The sequence below is a fragment of the Phacochoerus africanus genome, chromosome 15 (genome assembly GCF_016906955.1).
Source record: "Phacochoerus africanus isolate WHEZ1 chromosome 15, ROS_Pafr_v1, whole genome shotgun sequence".
NCBI lineage: Eukaryota > Metazoa > Chordata > Mammalia > Artiodactyla > Suidae > Phacochoerus > Phacochoerus africanus.
Window position 1 is genome coordinate 48,087,458 of NC_062558.1, and position 18,797 is coordinate 48,106,254.

Genomic DNA, 18,797 nt, shown 5'->3' on the forward strand with positions numbered 1-18,797 from the left:
ACCACAGCTCACGGCAAGCCAAATCCCTAACCCACTGGGTGAGGCCAGGGATGGAACCTACCTCATGGATGCTAGTCAGGTTCCCTAACCACTGAGTCATGACGGGAACTCCTTTTCTCTTGATTTTGAACTGGACCTTCAAGGGCGAATCGGGGTCATTAGAGGGATGAGAATGCCAGAGGTAAGGCAAAGAGTGTGTGCCTGCCCATCACCTCCCCCCAAGGCTAGCTGTTTCTAGGGTCAGACAAATGTGTTCTTGGGTTCATCTGAGCCCCTGAAGCTGCTGTACCCCTCTCACAGCACTCTGGATGGTTCCTGTGGGCTGGGGAGGATTAGGAAACAGGATTGGTTAAGGGAGGATTGGACCAGATTATCAGATTCATATTTGACTGAGTAGGACATGGAGCTATTGAATGTTTTTGAGTGGTATGAGGAAAGGGTTATTTAAGCAATATTTAAGGGAGTTTAAATTGGCAACAGTGAAAAAGATAAGTTTATCAGTGAATATTGAATAGAATGGGGCAGAGATTTTTGTTCTGGAGGCTCTTACCCTATTATTAAGTTTTATATAGAAACTGTCATCAGCCCTCTCCTAGAAATTAGAGACACTCATTTTTTTGATTGGGGTGTCATAAAACCAGGATTTGAAAGAATCAGGAATTAACTCAAGATACCACTGGAAAGGACACAGACTCTAAAGTGAAACAGATGCTTCTAATGAGTGTTTTGTCCCTAAGCAAATCTACTGTCCTTTCTGTCCCTCAGTGTCCTTACCTGTGAAATGCAGATAATTGCACTCCCTCAGAGGTTAGTGTGACAACCAGGCCACAGGTCCGTGAGGTTAACAAATGAGAAACTATTCAGCCACTGCCTGGCACACCATAGTTTAATGAATGGGAGTAATCATCATCATTGTTATAATCTGGAACGCTCCCCTGAGGGGAAAGCACCTCCACTTCACCCCCACAGCCTTTGAGGGAAGTTGCCAGTGGAGAACTGCCACAATTCATGGTGCCTCCCCACCCCCACCCTGCTCAGTTTGCAGTGGAGTCACACTATTAATATTGGAGTCAGGTGTCTGTTATTTCCAGGGAGATTATGTATCTGGATTGTGAGGCTAAACTGAGGTCAGTAATTAGGAAAGGAATTATCTTTTGAGTCCAGATTTTACTCAGCTAGAGAAGGTACATTACATGAGGGTCTGAAGCTCTGTCTACATTTTCCACTGTCCTGGCACATAGTAGTCATATCTGTTTGTTGAATGAATGAATGAACGAATGGAGAGAGAAAGAACCATTTTAAATCTGGAGTTAGTCACTTTTCTTCCATTTCTATAAATGATAGTTTTGCGCCCAGTGCTGAGTGATAGAGGGACAGTAAAGTGGAAGTCAGAAGACTTGTTTCAGTCTTGGTGCTGCAGGCAAGTCCTTTCATGTTTCTGAGTTTGGATTCCTCATTTGTAAAATGAGAGCTTGGGCAGCAATCTTTGTAGTGTAACTCACTAAGCTGAAGGTAGCCCTTTCTGCCAAGCTGCGCCCCCATCTTTCCATTACTTAAAGATGTTTTTTACAGTGGACTTGAACTTTTAAGCTGCTTCCTGCCAGCAGAACTCTCAGGGCGAGGACAGCCTGAAGATTTTGTTAAACTGCATCTAGATTCATACCTTCCTTGTGAGCCTGAGGAGGCTGTGAATCCACTGAAACTGAGTCTGAAATAGCATGTATGCATGAGCATGCCCCCACGAATTTTTCAGTACAGAGGATCCTTAGTTTTATGGATTCCTTCAGAGGCCATAACCCCTGAAAGATTGACTTGTAGAAAAGCTGGGTCTCAGATAGTCTGGGACTTTGTGGTCTTAACAAATAGTGGGACCCCAGGGTTGGAGACTAGGTCTTATCTACATTGCTTTGTTTTTCCTTTGACTATAGCTCAGTCTTTTCTAATTTCTGATACCAACAATCCCTACAGACCCTCACTGGGTTGCAATGCACCATAGTTCGATCCTCTTTTCCCATTTTTCTGCTCCTGCTGTACCCAGTGTTTCTGTTAATGGAATCATTTTTCTTCCTTTCCCCCTTTCTCTGTCTCCTTGATGCCTGGTTGCCCTCGGGACTCTCGCAGTTGGCCGTGTTTACATCAGGTAAGATGCATTTCATTTTACTTTGTCTTTCATCAGCAATGGTTGCACAAGACATCCCTAGTCTCAGGAGGCTGCTGTCAGAAGCTGCAATCTCCCCTGCTTGTGGGCTCATTTGCTTGCTTTCCTCCCACCTTCTATATACCTGTCCACTAACAGCACTTTAAACAAGGGGTCAGTGTGGTACCCAAGAGGGATGCTCCTGCCTCTGTTGCTGATGGGATGGCCCTTGGGGCCTTGGCAGGCTGCACCTCTCTGGGTCTCACTTCCTCACTTGTAAATTGGGTTGGATATGATAGTATAGCTAGGTTTTTATTTTTGCGATTATGCCTTTATAAAAAGTACCTCCTATCATATCAACAATCACCCCACCCCCACTTTAGGATATTGAGAATATTAGGAAGGGGGAAAACTTTTTTGGCCTCAACAGAGAACTTTTATGGAGAGGAAAAGTCTGTTTTCCTAGCTTTTGATTATTATGAAAACCAGTTAGTAAGTCCTCTCCAAGACCGAGGCACCTGCTTGGTGGGACAGAGCAGGGCCTGCCATTGACAGCTGGCTGTGAATAATGGCCTGTGGCTGACTGTCTCCATGGTTGTTGGCAGTAGAGCCCCACACTCATAGGTGGCTTGGAGGGAGGAGGACAAAAGTTCCTGACCACTAGAGCCTCAGCATCTGGAGGGGAGAAAGAAGCAGAAGAAGCTAAAGGGGTTTCCACTGCCTTTCACAGTTGTGCATCCTGACCCCATGGAACCTGGTAGAACACATCTGCTGTTAATGTATAAAGAACACATAATACTTAAGTTTTCAAGCTTTTGGCAGTAGGATATAAAATCATTGAACGCTGCCTTCTCCTTGACCCTGAAGTCCTAGATTCACTTTTTTTTTTTTGCCTTTTAGGGCTGCACCCACGGCATATGGAAGTTCCCTGGCTGGGGGTCAAGTCAGAGCTACAGCTGCCGGCCTACGCCACAGCCACAGCAATGCAGGATCTGAGCTGTGTCTGGGACCTATACCACAGCTCATAGCAACGCCAGATCCTTACCCACTGAGCGAGGCCAGGGATCAAATCTGCAACCTCATGGTTCCTAGTCAGATTTGTTTCCACTGTGCCACGATGGGAACTCCTAGATTCACTTTTATATAATAAACTTCATATTTCTGGATTCACGTTCTAAGATGTATGTTGAGGGAAAAAATATGTGTAATTATTTAATGTCTACAAAGACACTACAGCTAATACATTTTTATCATTTTCATTTTGTTTTTAAGAAAATTAAGCAAAGGAGTTCCTGCTGTGGTGCAGCAGGATCGGCAGTGTCTCTGCAGTTAGTTCCAGGGCACAGGTTCGATCCCCAACCCAGCACAGTGGGTTAAAGGATCTGGTGTTGTTGCACTGTGGTGCAGGTTACAACTGCAGCTCGGATTTGATCCCTGGCCCTGGAAGTCCATATGCAGCGGGGTAGCCAAAAAAAAAAAAAAAAAAGTTAAGCAAAATGATTTTAATACAACCAGTGAGAGGGCCTGGAAAACCCAGAACAGGATCCTGGTGTTACTAATTTTGAAAGAAATAGTTGAATGCAAAAATCAATGAAGGTACATTAAAAAACTAAGCAGGAGTTCCCGTCGTGGCACAGCGGAAACAAATCCAACTAGGAACCATGAAGTTGTGGCCTCGCTCAGTGAGTCGAGGATCCAGCGTTGGTGTGAGCTGTGGTGTAGGTCGCAGACGCAGCTCAGATTTTGGCGTGGCTGTGGCATAGGCCGGCAGCTACAACTCCGATTGGACCCCCTAGCCTGGTAATGTCCATATGCTGCCGGTGCAGCCCTAAAAAGACAAAAAACAAAAAAACACTAAGCAAACTTAGATAATAAGAAAAATCTATCTTTTAGCACTTAGGAAGTCACCAGAAAATGGTCAGCTTATATCCAAATGTTGATGTCTAAGATACATAGTTGTTGAGGAGATGCTGCAAAGATGAGAAACACAAAGAAAAATCTGACTGCCAGAGTCATACAATTGGTTAAGAAAAGGTGGAAATTTAAAGTTTGTTATTTCCATACCCTCAGCCTAAGCTGAGGCTGGATCTGTCAGACCTCTTGACACAGCTCCAGCCTGCAGTTCCTTCCTGCTGTATTGCTGGGAACCCTTGAAGATAACAAAGCATCAGAAAGCCTGTTTCATTATGATGGCATTTAAAGGCAATTTTGATTTCACCTAGTAAATATTTATTGAGTGCCAGTAGCGGGAATCAGAAAGTTAGGTTCCTTGAGGTGTTCCCTGCTAGTGCTGGTGTTTCCAGTTTGAAGCCTCTGGTCTGCGTAGTTCTGCTGATTCTGACTGAGTGCTCTGGTGGGCTTGCACCATTCATGCAGTTTTCTCTCCTGCTTGCAGTGGTTGGAGACCAGACCTAACAGACAGGTGTGTCCAGTTTGCAAAGCTGGCATCAGCCGCGACAAGGTCATCCCGCTGTATGGCAGGGGCAGCACTGGGCAACAGGACCCCAGGTGAGGTCATGGAGCACCCCCCACACCCACTCCTCCCATGGGACACGAATTCACTTCCATTCAACAGCATCCCCTTACCCCACCCTTTACTTAGTGCTTATAGATCCTCAGTTTTGAGGCACTTGGGATCCAGATGGGAGTCAGCCAGGCCGGGAGGGGAGTCAGGTTGCCACGCTGGGCTGTGATACAGAGCTGCACTGAGTGTGTGCTGGCAGGTAGACAGGGTTCTAGGCAGTGCACAGGACATCACCACTGCAATTGTGCAGAGTGCTGTAGAAGAGCCTGGGAGGCAGTGTCCAGCAGGAGAATCTGCAGGGAGGGGGGTTGCTGCAGCAGTGATGTATAAAGTCGAGGGGGTAGGGGCGGTGAGGGGAGAGATAGGGGTCTGGGAGGCTCTGAGATTTCTGGAAATGGAGGTTTAGTGGTCTGGCACTCTACAAACACAAGTACTGAGAGCCTTCTTAGTGTGGTTCATGACATGTGTGCATATACGCACAACCCAAACTCTGACAGCATCTCTTACCTTCTTCCACCTTGCTCCAGCGTACCCTGTACCCAGAGGTATTGGACTTTTCTTAAAGTGACTTGCCCTTTTACCTTTTACCTTTGTATTTACTGTCACTCTGCTTCTTCTGTCCTCCCTAGTCCTGCTCAACTCCCTCTCCTCCTCTAACTTCTACAATCTTTAAATGAGCATCCCTAAAGTTACCTCCTCCTTGAAGTGGCCTTTCTTTCCCACATTAGTTGCTTTCACCCATGCCTCTGTTCCATTTCGTTGACACCTCTATTACAGAAGTCCCTTCCCACCATGTGTTGTGGTTGGTTGTAGCCCCCTTTAAGTCACAAGCACCCCAAGGGTAGGGTCTGTCTTCAGTCTTAGTATTGGTAGCATCCTGCCTAGAGCCTGATGGGTGACAAGTGGGATGAATCATGGAAAGGCCCAGAGGCAACAAGAGCAACGTAAAGTACTTGCCCAAGAATAGTGGGCGGTAAAGCTGAAGGTGATGGGGCAGAACAGAGACCCTGAATCTCAGCCCTATCTGCTGAGCTATCCTCTGTTTCAGTTTAGATTTGGGGTCTTTGACACCCATGACTCCTACATCACTCAAGCCCAGGCTGGCAGTCATAACTGGTCTGGGTCAGGCTGTCTGTGAGAGGAGTAGCCTGAGTACAATCTAATAAACATCTTATAACAAGTGGATTTTCTTCCTGGTTTTCTACACCCTGAGGAAAAGCAATTGCAGGTATAACAGAATTAGCATTTGGCTTAATTTGGCATAAGTTCATGTGCTGGGCACAGAAAGGAGCTGTGGCCCTGACTTGCTGAAGAGCTCCCAGTCCCCTCAGGGAACAGCTCAAAGCATTTCGTAATAGAATTATTTCTGTTCCAGGGAGAAGACTCCTCCCCGTCCTCAAGGACAGAGGCCAGAGCCGGAGAACAGAGGGGTGAGGAAATTTCTAGGAGAATCGTCTAGATATGATCTTGTAGCTTTAGAAGTTTCCTTCTTGGCCCTGAACTTTTTTTTTTCCTTGATTATAAAAGTAAAGGAAAATTTGCAAAATACAGAAAGGAAATGGGGGGGAATAACTTATCACATCATCTAATCACTAGAAAGATTTTGGTTTATTTTCTATTTTTCTATAATCACCTATATACACAAACACGTTACAGAGCTACTTATGTGTGTGTGTTTTATAAATATATGTATATATATACTTGCATACATATGTTTTAATTTTTACAATATTTGGCTCCTGTTTTATAACCCTCTTCTACAAGTTTATTCATTCTGTACTTATTGCCTACTATATGCTAGGCATCATTCTAGGCACTGGTGATACATCAGTCAACATAAGAAAGGTTCCTGCCCTTATAGAGTTTACAGGTAGACCTTGGAGGTATTGCAGGTTTGGTTCCAGGCCACCACAAAAAAGTGAATATCACAGTAAAGAGTTGCACAGATTTTTTGGTTTCTCAGTGCATGTAAAAGTTATGTTTACACTATAGTCTATGAAATGTGCAATAAATAGCATTATATCTAAAAAAACAATGTATATACCTTAATTTAAAATTATTTTACTGCTGGAGTTCCCATCGTGGCACAGCAGAAATGAATCTCACTGGCATCCATGAGGACGTGGGTTTGATCCCTGGCCTTGCTCAGTGGTTTGAGGATCCAGTGTTGCCATGAGCTATAGTATAGGTTGCAGATGCAGCTTGGATCTGGCGTTGCTGTGGCTGTGGTGTAGGGCAGCAGCTGCAGGTCCAATTTGACCCCTAACCTGGGAACCTCGAGAAACCTCCTGCGACGAATGCAGCTCTAAAAAAGCAAAAACAAATAAAGTAAAATAATAATAATTATTTTTTTTTTCTTTTGTCTTTTTGCCTTTTCTGGGGCCGTTTCCACAGCATATGGAAGTTCCCGGGCTAGGGATCTAATTGGAGCTGTAGCTGCCGGCCTACGCCAGAGCCACAGCAACTCGGGATCCGAACCGCGTCTGTGACCTATACCACAGCTCACGGCAACACCAGATCCTTAACCCACTGAGCAAGGCCAGGGACCGAACCCGCAACCCCATGGTTCCTAGTCAGATTTGTTAACCACTGATCCATGACGGGAACTCCTAAAATAAAATTATTTTACTGCTAAAAAATGCTGTCATTTGCGCCTCAGCAAGGCATAGTAGTAACACCAGAGATCACTGATCCCCAGATCACCATAACAAATGTAATAGTAATGAAAAAGTTTGAAATATTGCAAGAACTAGTAAAAAATGATAAATTGAGCAAATGCTCTTGGGAAAATGGCACCAATAGGCTTGCTAGATGCAGGGTTGCCACAACCTTCAATTTGTAAAAAAACACAGTGTCTATGAAGCACAGTAAAGTGAGACACAAGTAGTATTTTATTTAATGGCTGTGTAGTGTGCAGATATACGCACTTAGTATAATTTAATTCTTTGGTTAACTATTTCGTTTTCTTTTTTTCTATTTAAAAATACTCTGATGAACTTACTGATAAATTTTTAGCAGGTTCACAATTATTATATTGGGATACATTCTTAGAAGTAGAATTGTTGGCTCAAAAAATTTACGATTTTAAATCAGATGTTAGTCTTTGATTTTTTTTGTTAAAATATTAAAGAAATTTTATTTTTGCTTTTTGCTTTTTAGGGCCATACCCACAGCATATGGAAGTTCCCAGGCTAGGGGTTGAATCAGAGCTACAGCTGCTGGCCTACACCACAGCCACAGCAATGCCAGATCCGAGCCGAGTCTGTGACCTACACCACAGTCCGTGGCAACACCGGATCCTTAACCCACTAAGCGAGGCCAGGGATCAAACCTGTGTCCTCCTGTATACTAGTCAGATTCATTTCCGCTGAGCCATGGTGGCTACTCCTGTTTTCTTACTTCAGTATGGCATTTCCTTAGAATTTCCAGGGTAGGATTATTGAGTCAGAGGTCTTGATAGAAATTGAGGGTCTGTTCTCCAGATTACCCTTAATAATACCAACAATGAACACTTGCTAAATGACTATTATCTGCAAAGAACTATATGTTAAGGGCTTTTTATTGCATGATCTCATTTAAATCTCACATCAACTCATTTAACAAAAGAGGAAACTGAGGCCCAGATAGGTGAAGTGGCTTGTCCAGGGCCACACAAACAGGGCTGAAGATCTGGCTTATGTTGAAGTCCTTGCTTCCAGTGACACCACCTTAACCTTCCCAGTCCCTGGTTCCCAGTGGAGCATTAGCTCCTAACCAGGAATCCGAGGGAACCAAGAAGTCAGAGGCCCTGGTGATGCAGACTACAGTGCATGCCTCTGCCAAGTACAAGCACCCACAGCCACCAGTGATGCTTTTTGCCTGCTTAGTCCCAGGAACAGAAACCCACCTACTGTGAAGACTTGTGGAGTTATATACAGGAAGGCCAGAGGTCAGTCTTTGGGATTATACTGAATGAGGTGGTGGTTCCTGATGAAACAGTTGCACCTTCCTGGGTAAGGCAGCCTTGATCCCAAGAGCCCTCAGACTCAACCATGCTGCTCTGAGTCAGGCAGTTCTGCACCAAGAAAATGGAGCACAGTTGTTTTCCTTCCCTATAGGTTTTCTGTCTCATTGAGTTGGCTGTCAGGCTTTATAGGTAATGCTGCCTTGTAAGAAGTTTGGAGCAGTAGAGATTGGGAGTGGCCACTCTCAGGACTTGGAGAAGACTCACAAAGGAAGGCCAGCCACCTCTTCATGGAATGCAGTTGGCCCAATCATTTTTCTTTTTTTAATTTTTTAAAATAATTTATTCTAAAAATCTACCCAGAGATGTGAGGGAGGAGAGGAATTTTTTAAAGATGTGCAATTATTAAGAACGTGGGTTTTCAGACTGTATTGACTAGTTTTAGATGTAAACTCTGCTCCTTCCTAGATTTGTGATCTTGGTCAAGTTATTTCCCCTCTCCAAGCCTCAGTTTGGTCATCTGTAAATGTGGGTGATGCTGATGTGAGAATTAAATGTGATTTGAGTGTCCTAGTGCTTTACACGATGCCCAACACAGTTGGCACTTAAAAATAGGAGTTGACCTATTTACAATATTATGATTCCTACCAAATCTTTTCATGTGAAAGATGATGCAGTGTAGAACATGTTATAGGGGGGAAAAGCTGAGGATGATCCCAAACTGCTGGCAGTGGTTATTGGCAGGAGGGGTTGTAAAGTGGGAGGTTAACAAGGAGACCTCTGTAATATATGAATTTCTCAAAAGCTTATCTTTTGCAATCAGAAAAAATATATTGAATTTTTAAATTTTCTGTAATATTAAAGGAAAAATTTGAGGGAAAATACTTATCCATACTTTGCCACATATCTGCATATTGTCATATACTTGCAGCCATGGGGTCGGAACAGTTTTGTGAGATAACTTGGTCACAAGGGTTTTTCTGTGTTGCTGCATAATTAGCGTAATGTTCTTTGAGAGGATGTACCAAGATTTTGATCATGACCTCCATTGTTGGCTAATCAGGGTTCCACTTTTTTGCTGTTACAGACATTGTGTAGCTTGTCCTGAAGTTCCCTTGTAATTGGGCATAGAACTTATTGCCAATTTGGCTGTTTTAAAGCACATAGAAAATTTTACTGGCTGTTGTGGGAGTCTGGAAAAGCCAGAGCCCTGAGATCCCTTACTTATCAGCAGAGTTTTACATTGGGCTAGAGCCAGTCCCTCCCCTTGATGGCTAGAAGTGCAGAGGGCCACCAGGGTTCCTCTACCTTGGGATCTAGATGGGAGGAAAAGAGGGTAGGGAGAAGAAGCATGTGCCATACGTAAAGTGACACATTTGACAGATGCAGGAGAAATGTGTTTATTGTTCTGAACTTCATTTATTCATTTCAGGGATTTCAAGGGTTTGGATTTGGAGATGGTGGCTTCCAGATGTCTTTTGGAATTGGGGCATTTCCCTTTGGGATATTTGCCACAGCATTTAACATAAACGATGGGCGACCTCCTCCAGGTAGGACCCTATTCTCTTGGTCATTTTTCTTGAAGGATCCTTGGAATTTGGCAGTATGTAGGTTACTACATGGATAATCGGCCTTTGCAAAATGTGCTAAAATCTTTTCTGATTACTAGTAGACATGGTAATGATGTTGCAACCTTACCAAGGATTAGGCATGTTCAGAGTGCTTTCCATTATAAGCTTGGGATCCTTACCATAAGCCTGTGGGACTTTAGCTCCATTTTATAAACAAAAAATGCTCAGTAATTTTTCCCAAGACATAAAATGAAAAAGCATAGGAGTTCCCTTTGTGACTCAGTGGAAACAAATCTGACTAGGATCCAAGAGGATGCAGGTTCAATCCGTGACCTTGCTCAGTGGATTAAGGATCTCATGTTGCCATGAGCTGTGCTATAGGTCGCAGATGCGGCTCGGATCTGGCATTGCTGTGGCTGTGGTGTAGGCCAGCGGCTACAACTCCGATTTGACCCCTAGGCTGGGAACTGCCATATGCCATGAGTGCGGCCCTAAAAAAAAAAAGCATAAACTGTGTGCCCTGAGTAAAAGCCTAGTCCTAGGCACGAACCCCCCACTTTGACCATGAGGGCTTGGAGGAAGAGGCATCCACAGGGAGTCAAGGTCTCTATTCTCTGGCATCTCCAGCCAGCTTCCCTCAGGACACGTGTGGGCCTGGTCCTAAGCCCCAGCTCTTTGGGAACTCTGCCTTGGTCTGCCATCCACTGCTACCTTTCTCCCTCCAGCCAGTGTGAGACTGTCAGTGGCATTTGGTATAGAGCGGGGGTGGTGAGGTAGGGGCCCTGGGCTCAGTCATGATCTGAGGCCTGGGCCCAGATTCTGACCCTGGAGCCTTTAGAGATGCTGAGGTTGGTTGAGCTCTGCTTGCACTCACCAGGGCCTCATGTGGGCTGAGCACAGTTGAGGTACAGAGGGACCAGTGCATGGCTCCTGGCCAGGGGTTTATGCTCTGGGGACAGTAACCTCTCCTGAGCGATCCCATTTGTCTCCTGTCCCCACCATGGTGCCTGACACACAGCATTCACTCGATAAGTCTTTGTTGACTGCTGGCTGCCTGACTCCATCAGAGATCTAAGAGGGGAACAGTAAAACACCAAGAGGTCATGGGACTGCCCTTCCTTACCTCAGAGGTTTCCCTTTGTTCACATAGGGTTTGCTCAGAGGGAAGAGACCCCACAGGGCAGGGTGTGTTCTGCTCTAAAGGAGGGATAGGGCCCCATGGAAGCAGCAGGAATCTGCCTGGTAGCTTGTTTCCATCCAACCTAGCCTAGGGCTCACCCTGGGTTCCCGATGTAAACAGAATTCCGCAGCCAGGCTGGACTCTGGATCAGTTTACCCCCTGCTACAGCTAAAGACAGTTTTCCGTTGTCATGTTTGGACAGTTTGCCCATCTGGGATATAGATTCTTTTAACTCTTCCCCATGGTCAGGACAAGGAGTTCATATTAGCTTTTCTCAAAGCAGAGAGAAGTGGAAATCCAAGTTCTTAGCCCACCTCTACCCCTAGTTTGTTATGCAAGAGGGAGACAGGTCGTTTTGCCTGTCTGGGGCCTAGTTTTCGCCTCTGGAAAGGGAAGGTGCCCCACTCAGGGCTCCCTGAGACCCCACCTGGCCCAACAATGCCAGAATCTAGAGACTCCATGACTTAGGAGGCAGCATGCTGAGAGGCTAAGAGCACAGCTCTGTGGCACCCCCCACTAACTCATGGACCTCCAGGTCTCCGGCAGGTCCCCACATACCTGTGCTTCAGTAAGGACTTATATATACAAAATGGATAATAATACCAAGCAATAATGTATATATACAAAACAGCACATAAAAGATGCCCAACAAACAGTAGCTTTTCTTTTTCCAAGACTTTCCAGTTCTATTTGCACCTGCAGGCCAAACCCTCTTAGAATAAATGGGAGACTTTGTCCTCATTGTTGTATGATTCCATATGTTTTCATAATTCTGGTTTTGTTTTGCCTAAGATTATTTGGGGTTTGGAAATATTTTTTTGTTTTGGCCATGCCCATGGTATATGGAACTTCCGGGGCCAGGGATTGACCCCATTCCATAGCAGAGACCCAACCCACTTCAGTGACAACCCCTGATCCTTAACCCACTGTGCCACAAAGGAACTCCTGGAAATCATTTTAGTGAGCAGGATTGTTGTAAAGTGATGAAGGCTGACACTCTCGACCTCTGACTCTGGAGGGCAGTGTGCACAGCTGTAGCATTCTCACAACCTCTTCTCCCTCCTGTCCCTCCAGCTGTCCCTGGAACGCCCCAGTATGTGGACGAGCAGTTCCTGTCACGCCTCTTCCTGTTTGTGGCCCTGGTGATCATGTTCTGGCTATTGATTGCCTAATGGTGAACTCCCAGCCTACATCCATGGCAGGGCCTCCGGATTGGTGACACGCCACCCTCACTCTTGATGTTTGACTTCCTGGCTGATCCTGACCCCTGGAATAGGGGGTTAGTAACATGTCAAGGAGTCTTCTCCATCAGAGCTTTGAGACTGAAGATCAGTTGTTGAGGACCCTGGAGTATTGCCACTGCTGTAAACACCCTGCTGTAACCTCAGGCCTTGGCACTGAGTTGTGTCTCATGGGTTACACCGTGGAATCCTGTTCCAGCCAGCTCAGTACGTCCTGACTCTGCACAGGGGAGAGGCAGGAGAGAAACTGTCAGTACAATTTCACCTGAGTTTAATAATGCAACAACAAATGGATGAACCAAATAGTACTTGCAGAAACTCTTTTTTCATCTCTTTAAATACCCTTTGGTAAGTGGCCTCTGAAGTCATCTAGAAAGGTTCCCCTTCCAGATCCCAGTGCTCTTCTGTCGTATTTCTTCCTCCTCTTCCTCAGCAGAGATATGAGAAAGTGCTGGCCTATGAAGATCATAGTTGAAGCAGCTGGCGCTGGAGTTGCTTTGTGAATTCACCAGAGACCCTAAGATCTTTTGTTGCATCTGGGCCATGCTCAGTGTCTCTGGCTCCAAAGTGGTTTGAATGACCCCAGGTTTCCTGGTGTAGGTTATCCCCAGAGACATGTGGCTTCACTCACGGGTTTCCCATCAACTTTCCCTCCAAAGCTGTTCATCTGCCAGGGGGCACCCAGCCTGGACAACTGCCGAAGCAGGGACGACTGCGCATTATGAAAGACCTGCCATTGGGACCCAGGTGGGATTCAGGGCCCAGATGCAGGAACAACTGAACCAGCAGCCCTGTCCCCTAGGCCACAGAAGCTCCAGGTGCATCCTCTCTGGACCCCTCAAAGATACTGGGGGCCTTGTTGAGTCACCCCAACTGCATGTTGAAGACCACCCTCCTCAGAAGCCTAGTTGTCCTTAATGAAGAGGCAGAGAAGGGGGAGACCAGTGTGTGACCCTGATTTGGGTACAGCATGAAGACCCCTTGTGTGCTAAAACTAGGGAGCGTGTGACTCAGAGCAGGCAGCCTCAGCGTGATGATAGGATGCAGTCTTCCTGTGGATGTCCTCCCTTGGAAACTTCAGGGAAATCATTCTTCCCAAGCCCTTGATTTGTTTTTCAACATCTCATGTGTCTTCCTCCAAATCTGATCAAGGGAGTGTGGTGCCGGCAGAAGGACAGTTTACTTGGTAGAATGGTTCTCGCTCTGCTCGTCTGGCCTCTTCCTAGAAATCTAGCCTCCTCCAGGAGACCCTGAGGTTGAGAGGAGATGGGATTACTCTGGGAGCCTCCTGACACATCACCAGTCCACACTGCTCCTGGTTTACCCCTAGCAATAGCCAGCAAGTGTTCAAAAGCGCCCCCTATCTGTTTTTTCCAGATATGGCTTGCACAGTGTGTAGAAACGAAAACTTTTGAGAAAGATGAGGGAAGCCTTTCTCCCTTCTCCACACCCCCCGCCCCTTTTCTCTTATACCTTTCAATGCCAGAGTTCAGTGTTTAAACAGACAAAATGTAAGTATTGAATAGGTGGCTCATTTACCAAATCCATTTGGTAGGAATAAGCCACCAGCTTTACGATGTGCCTGATGGATTTTAAACATTCTCCAGGCACCTACTCAAGAGTGCTTTTTTATCACCTTCTAGAAATACCCAAAGTCTGAGGGGCCCTGGAGTATCTCAGTGCAGGGAGAGAGGACTTCAGTGAGATGAGTAGTAGGTAGGAAGACGAATAACTTGGACCCTTTAACGGAGTAGAGCGAGCCCAAGAGAGCTCCACCAGCAAAGGCACCATAGGAACCTGCCAGCAAAGCCAGGTTGGCCTTGTGCCCTTTAATTTTGAAACTTTCAGGCCCCCATTCACCTCCTGCCAGGAGCTGGGGCAGGAGAGCCAATTTGGGACTGCTGGCCCAGCCCCGACAGAGAGATCCCTTCCCACCACCCTCTGCAGGCTCACCACCTCACCCCTCTGCTGAGGCAGTTTTCCTTTCTTTTGTGTGTATGTTCTATGTTCTTGGCTCCCACACCCCTCCTGCCACCTTTGTGGATTAGGACCGGGTCCCAACCACAGTCAGAAAATGACACCGTGTACAGTGGCACATCTTGACCAGTCACTAATTTTCACTGTTGTGAAAAGTGATTTGAGTAGAATTAAACAAGTGGTTTTACATAACTGTGAGCTATGCACTTATTGTCTGGGTCAGGGGAATGGGGGGAATGGATTGGGGACTAGTCACACTGGTCTGGATGAAAGTCTTCACACATCCACAGTTAATTAGAAAGGAGAAGTGTAGGCTGGAGGCCTGTCTTCCTACACAGCCCCACTCAAGGTGTGACCTGTCTGACAGGCAGACCCAGTCCTGATAAGTGTGAAATTCCAGAGCTTGCAGGCTGCCACCATGGAGCTTATTAGCTTGTGGCTAAAAAGAGCCTTGAGTACAGTCAATGTCAGCATCTCTCCCTGTGTTGTATCACAGGGGCAGGTGGGCCTCCAGCCAAGCCCTCTCCCCGGAGGAGGGGACGTGCTATGTGAGGTCCCTCAGTAGCAGAGTGTAAGATAGAAGATGGTGAGATTACAAGCCTGGTCCAGCCTCAGGCTCCCCAGCACACCTAGTCACCCCTCTGAAAGGAGCTTTTTTCTCCCTCTTGAACTTTGTCCTAACAGTTATCAAGCTGAATAGTGCCAGTGCAAAGGTAACTCCAGGAATTCAGAAGGCCAGTAAGAAAAGGAAACAAGACACACAAGTAGAACAGGACAGTAAGGCCTGCATGTACTAATTGACCAGCTCCAGGTCTAGTCCTAATTCACCCCACCTCACAGTGTTCCTCTCCCCTACCTGCACTTTTTGGAAGCAAATTCTAGTCATATGTTACTAAGCATTTAAATATCCATCTCAATAGGATTTTTAAAAATATAACCAAAATACTTTTATGTGCCTTTAAAAATTGATAATTCTGGAGTTCCCGTCGTTGCACAGTAGTTAACGAATCCGACTAGGAACCATGAGGTTGCGGGTTCGGTCCCTGCCCTTGCTCAGTGGGTTAAGGATCTGGCATTGCCACGAGCTGTGGTGTAGGTCGCAGACGCGGCTCGGATCCTGCATTGTTGTGGCTCTGGCATAGGCCAGTGGCTACAGCTCGGATTAGACCCCTAGCCTGGGAACCTCCATATGCTGTGGGAGCGGCCCTAGAAAAGGCAAAAAAAAAAAAAATTCTTTAATATCTTCATCTATCCAGTTATCGTTCAGATTTTCTTAGTTGTCACATAACTTTTTTGTACAGTTTGAGTTGAGAACCAAATCAGATCCATACGTTGCTATTGGATGTCTCTTCTGTAAATCTCTTACATCCTTAGAATCCTCTTGTACCTCTTTTCTTTCCCTTGCAGTTTATCTGTTAAGGAAAGCAGTTCATTCGTCCTGTTTAGTTTCCCACAGCTGCACTTTTGCTCTTTTCATCACTGTGCTATTAACAAACTCTTACTCTTGTATTTCCCATAAATTGGTTGTTAAATCTAGAGGCTTGGCCAGATTCAGGCTTGATTTTTTTTTTTTCTAAGACTGTCATAAGTTACTTGTTGTATCATATCAGGGGACACATAAAGTCTGGTTGTCCCTCTTTGTGATGTTAGCAGCCCTTACCATTGTCTAGAACAGCACTGTCCAGTAGTTTTCTGCAATTGTGGAGATGTTCTCTGTCTGCACCATGCCACACAGTAACCACTGTCATGATTATCAGACACATGAAATGTGGCTAGTGGACTGAAGAACTGAATTTTTGGTTCTATCTCATTTTAATTTAAATAGTCACCTATGGCCGGTGGCTACCATACTGGACAGTGCAGATTTAGATTAATTCACAGGGGTTGTGAAATGATATAATTGAAAATAATATTGTGTGGAAGAGATTAGAAATAAGACTGCACTTCTGGCAGAGTGGGACCACAGAATTACAGGGAACAGGGGAGCAGTGGGTGAGGAGAGAGAGCTGGTGGTTGTAGGAATGGCAAGAGTGGTACAAGGACAGAATGTTCAGGAAAAAGCAAGAGTCCTGGAGTAGGGAGAGAAAGCTGAAAGGTGAGATGTTAGCTCTTCAGGGCCTAGTTTGGCTATTATTTTCTAGGCAGTGGGGAGCTATTGTAGATTTTTGAGCAGAGGGGTGACATAATTCTGGAAGATTAATCAGTCCATTTTAGGTAGGGCGATTCAGGATGGGGAGAGATTAGAAGTCCAAGACTGGTTTGGTTTGAAGCACATGGAAGGGACACTGGGAGTGTCTGGCCATGGACCGGCAGACTGGTTCCTTCAGAATGGCAGAGCATGAACCTTAAAGTGGCTGTCAGTGTCCAGGTTCTCAATTCCATAGGCTCAGAGAGTTGATTGTGCGTCTGCAGGATCTGGCCTCAAGGACTGACAAAACCATGGGGAGAGAATCAGACTGTGGACAGTTGACTTGGTGCTAGGAACCCAGGAGGCCTTTTCCCTGCCCAGCCCTTTTCTGCCCTCCAGAGCTCCCCTTGAGTTCACAAGTGATTTTGAATGTTCCTTGTGTCCATGTTGAAAAGACAACTCTGGGTTATATCATTTCTACAAAGTGCTCTTCTCTTCCTTAACATATCAACTTGCCTTCTCAGAGTTACCTGAACTTCCCTGGGGTGGGGATAGGGGAACTTGAGAGAAATGTTTATCTCTCCAGTCCCTGCTAGTGAAGACTGTGAGGCTGGAGGTGTGAAAACAATGGAACAAGACAGAGTGAAGAGGGAGAAGAGACAGATTTGGGTGCTTTGCCGAGGGACAGAGGAAGAAGGAAGACTCCCAGGGGTCTTGGTTCCAAAGCTGCCAAGGGCTTAGGTAGGGAACATACACTATAACCTCTTTCCATGTGCAGGGCAAATAAATACTGCTCCTTTTTGCTAGCCATGAGGTGGCTTGTCAGGAGAGTCCTCTGGATCCCCGTCACTTTAATTCAATACATAGTCTCATCATTACTGTAGTCAGAGCAGAGATTTCCTCAGAAACTAAAGCCAACTGCTGAAGAGGATTCCTAGGACCTAAGGAAAGCCAGGTACATCACCTCCACTACCCCTCAGCACTTTCCTCACACTCAGGACCTCAGGAGCTACCTACTACACCCAGAGGAGAAAAATCTGACCTGCATCCAGTTTGGACTACAGGATCAGGGCAGGAAGGGAGAATTATGCTCACCTTTGCTTACTCGAGTGCTGGTTGAATTTTGTCCTTGGTGGGAGTGTCATCCATTTCCTCAGGCCCCATCCCTGTCCCTTCCTGGTCATTTGTATGCTTTTCTCATGACCTAAATCTGATCTAAAGAAATGGCAGTTGCCAAAGACCCAGCACAGGAGAATCTGATGGGAGGGACCAGCTGATATGACAGACCCTTCGTCACACAGAGGACCTCAGTCCCCACCCAAACCCAGTGAGGGAAGTGGTTCTCAAAGCCCCTCAGCCAGCTAGCAGCTGCCAGAGACCAGTCTGCTGTCCCAAGGCCTAGTCTAGTGCTCTCTTCTCTATAGTCCAAAGGGCAAATCCAGTTCACAGGTATATTTCCTTTGACCTACGTGGCATTTTTAGAATTTGAATGTTAGCAACATTAAAAAAAAAAAAAAAACAAAAGGAAATTGCACCTAAATACCTGGATTTTTGACTTGTCTTGAAAAATTGGAAGACCTGGTGTTCTGGGCTCATTTGTATACCTACTTGACCGCTGAGTGTCAGCTTGCTCCTAGTGGCACAAACAAGTGGCTTCTCTGAGCTGGAAGCTTCTAAGAAAAGCCCACCCCCAACCCCCCAAAGGTATTTGTGGGGTAAACCTGGTTTCACCATGTTCATATTTTTGATGCCAAATACTCTACTGGAGAGAGCTTTCGACTGGGAGTGAAGAGCCTGCCTTCCCAGCCCAGCCCAGCTCCCAATGAGCTAAGCCATTCTGAGCTAGTCAAAACTTGTCCCCTCTGGTCCTCAGCCGTCCTCATCTGTAAAATGGGCTGAGGGTCCTCTGTGTTGAGATCTCCACCCTGCGCAGCGTCTGCGCAGCCTCGTCAGCTCAGGCACCAACCGAGGACGCCGTTCGCGCTAGGGGGCACCAGAGCCGCCAAAGAGTCCGACCGGTGGGCGGGTCCGGGTCCCGGGGCGGGGCCTGGCGTCTGTTGGGCGGGGCGTCGGCGGGCGGGCCCCGGTGCCAGGTG

At 46.2% G+C, this 18,797-nt stretch overlaps 1 protein-coding gene across 3 annotated transcripts in view; it reads left to right on the plus strand.

Moving 5' to 3' along the window:
* RNF185 (ring finger protein 185) overlaps positions 1-14,765 on the plus strand; it is a 33,336-nt gene extending 18,571 nt beyond the window's left edge. For all 3 annotated transcript variants that reach the window (XM_047760572.1, XM_047760570.1, XM_047760571.1), the window contains 5 exons: positions 2,122-2,140; positions 4,533-4,645; positions 6,037-6,091; positions 10,037-10,154; positions 12,430-14,765. In XM_047760572.1, the coding sequence (XP_047616528.1) occupies positions 2,122-2,140; positions 4,533-4,645; positions 6,037-6,091; positions 10,037-10,154; positions 12,430-12,527 (403 nt within the window). In that variant the 3' untranslated portion in view covers positions 12,528-14,765. The remainder of the gene's footprint in view (positions 1-2,121; positions 2,141-4,532; positions 4,646-6,036; positions 6,092-10,036; positions 10,155-12,429) is intronic.
* Positions 14,766-18,797: the final 4,032 nt, after the last annotated feature.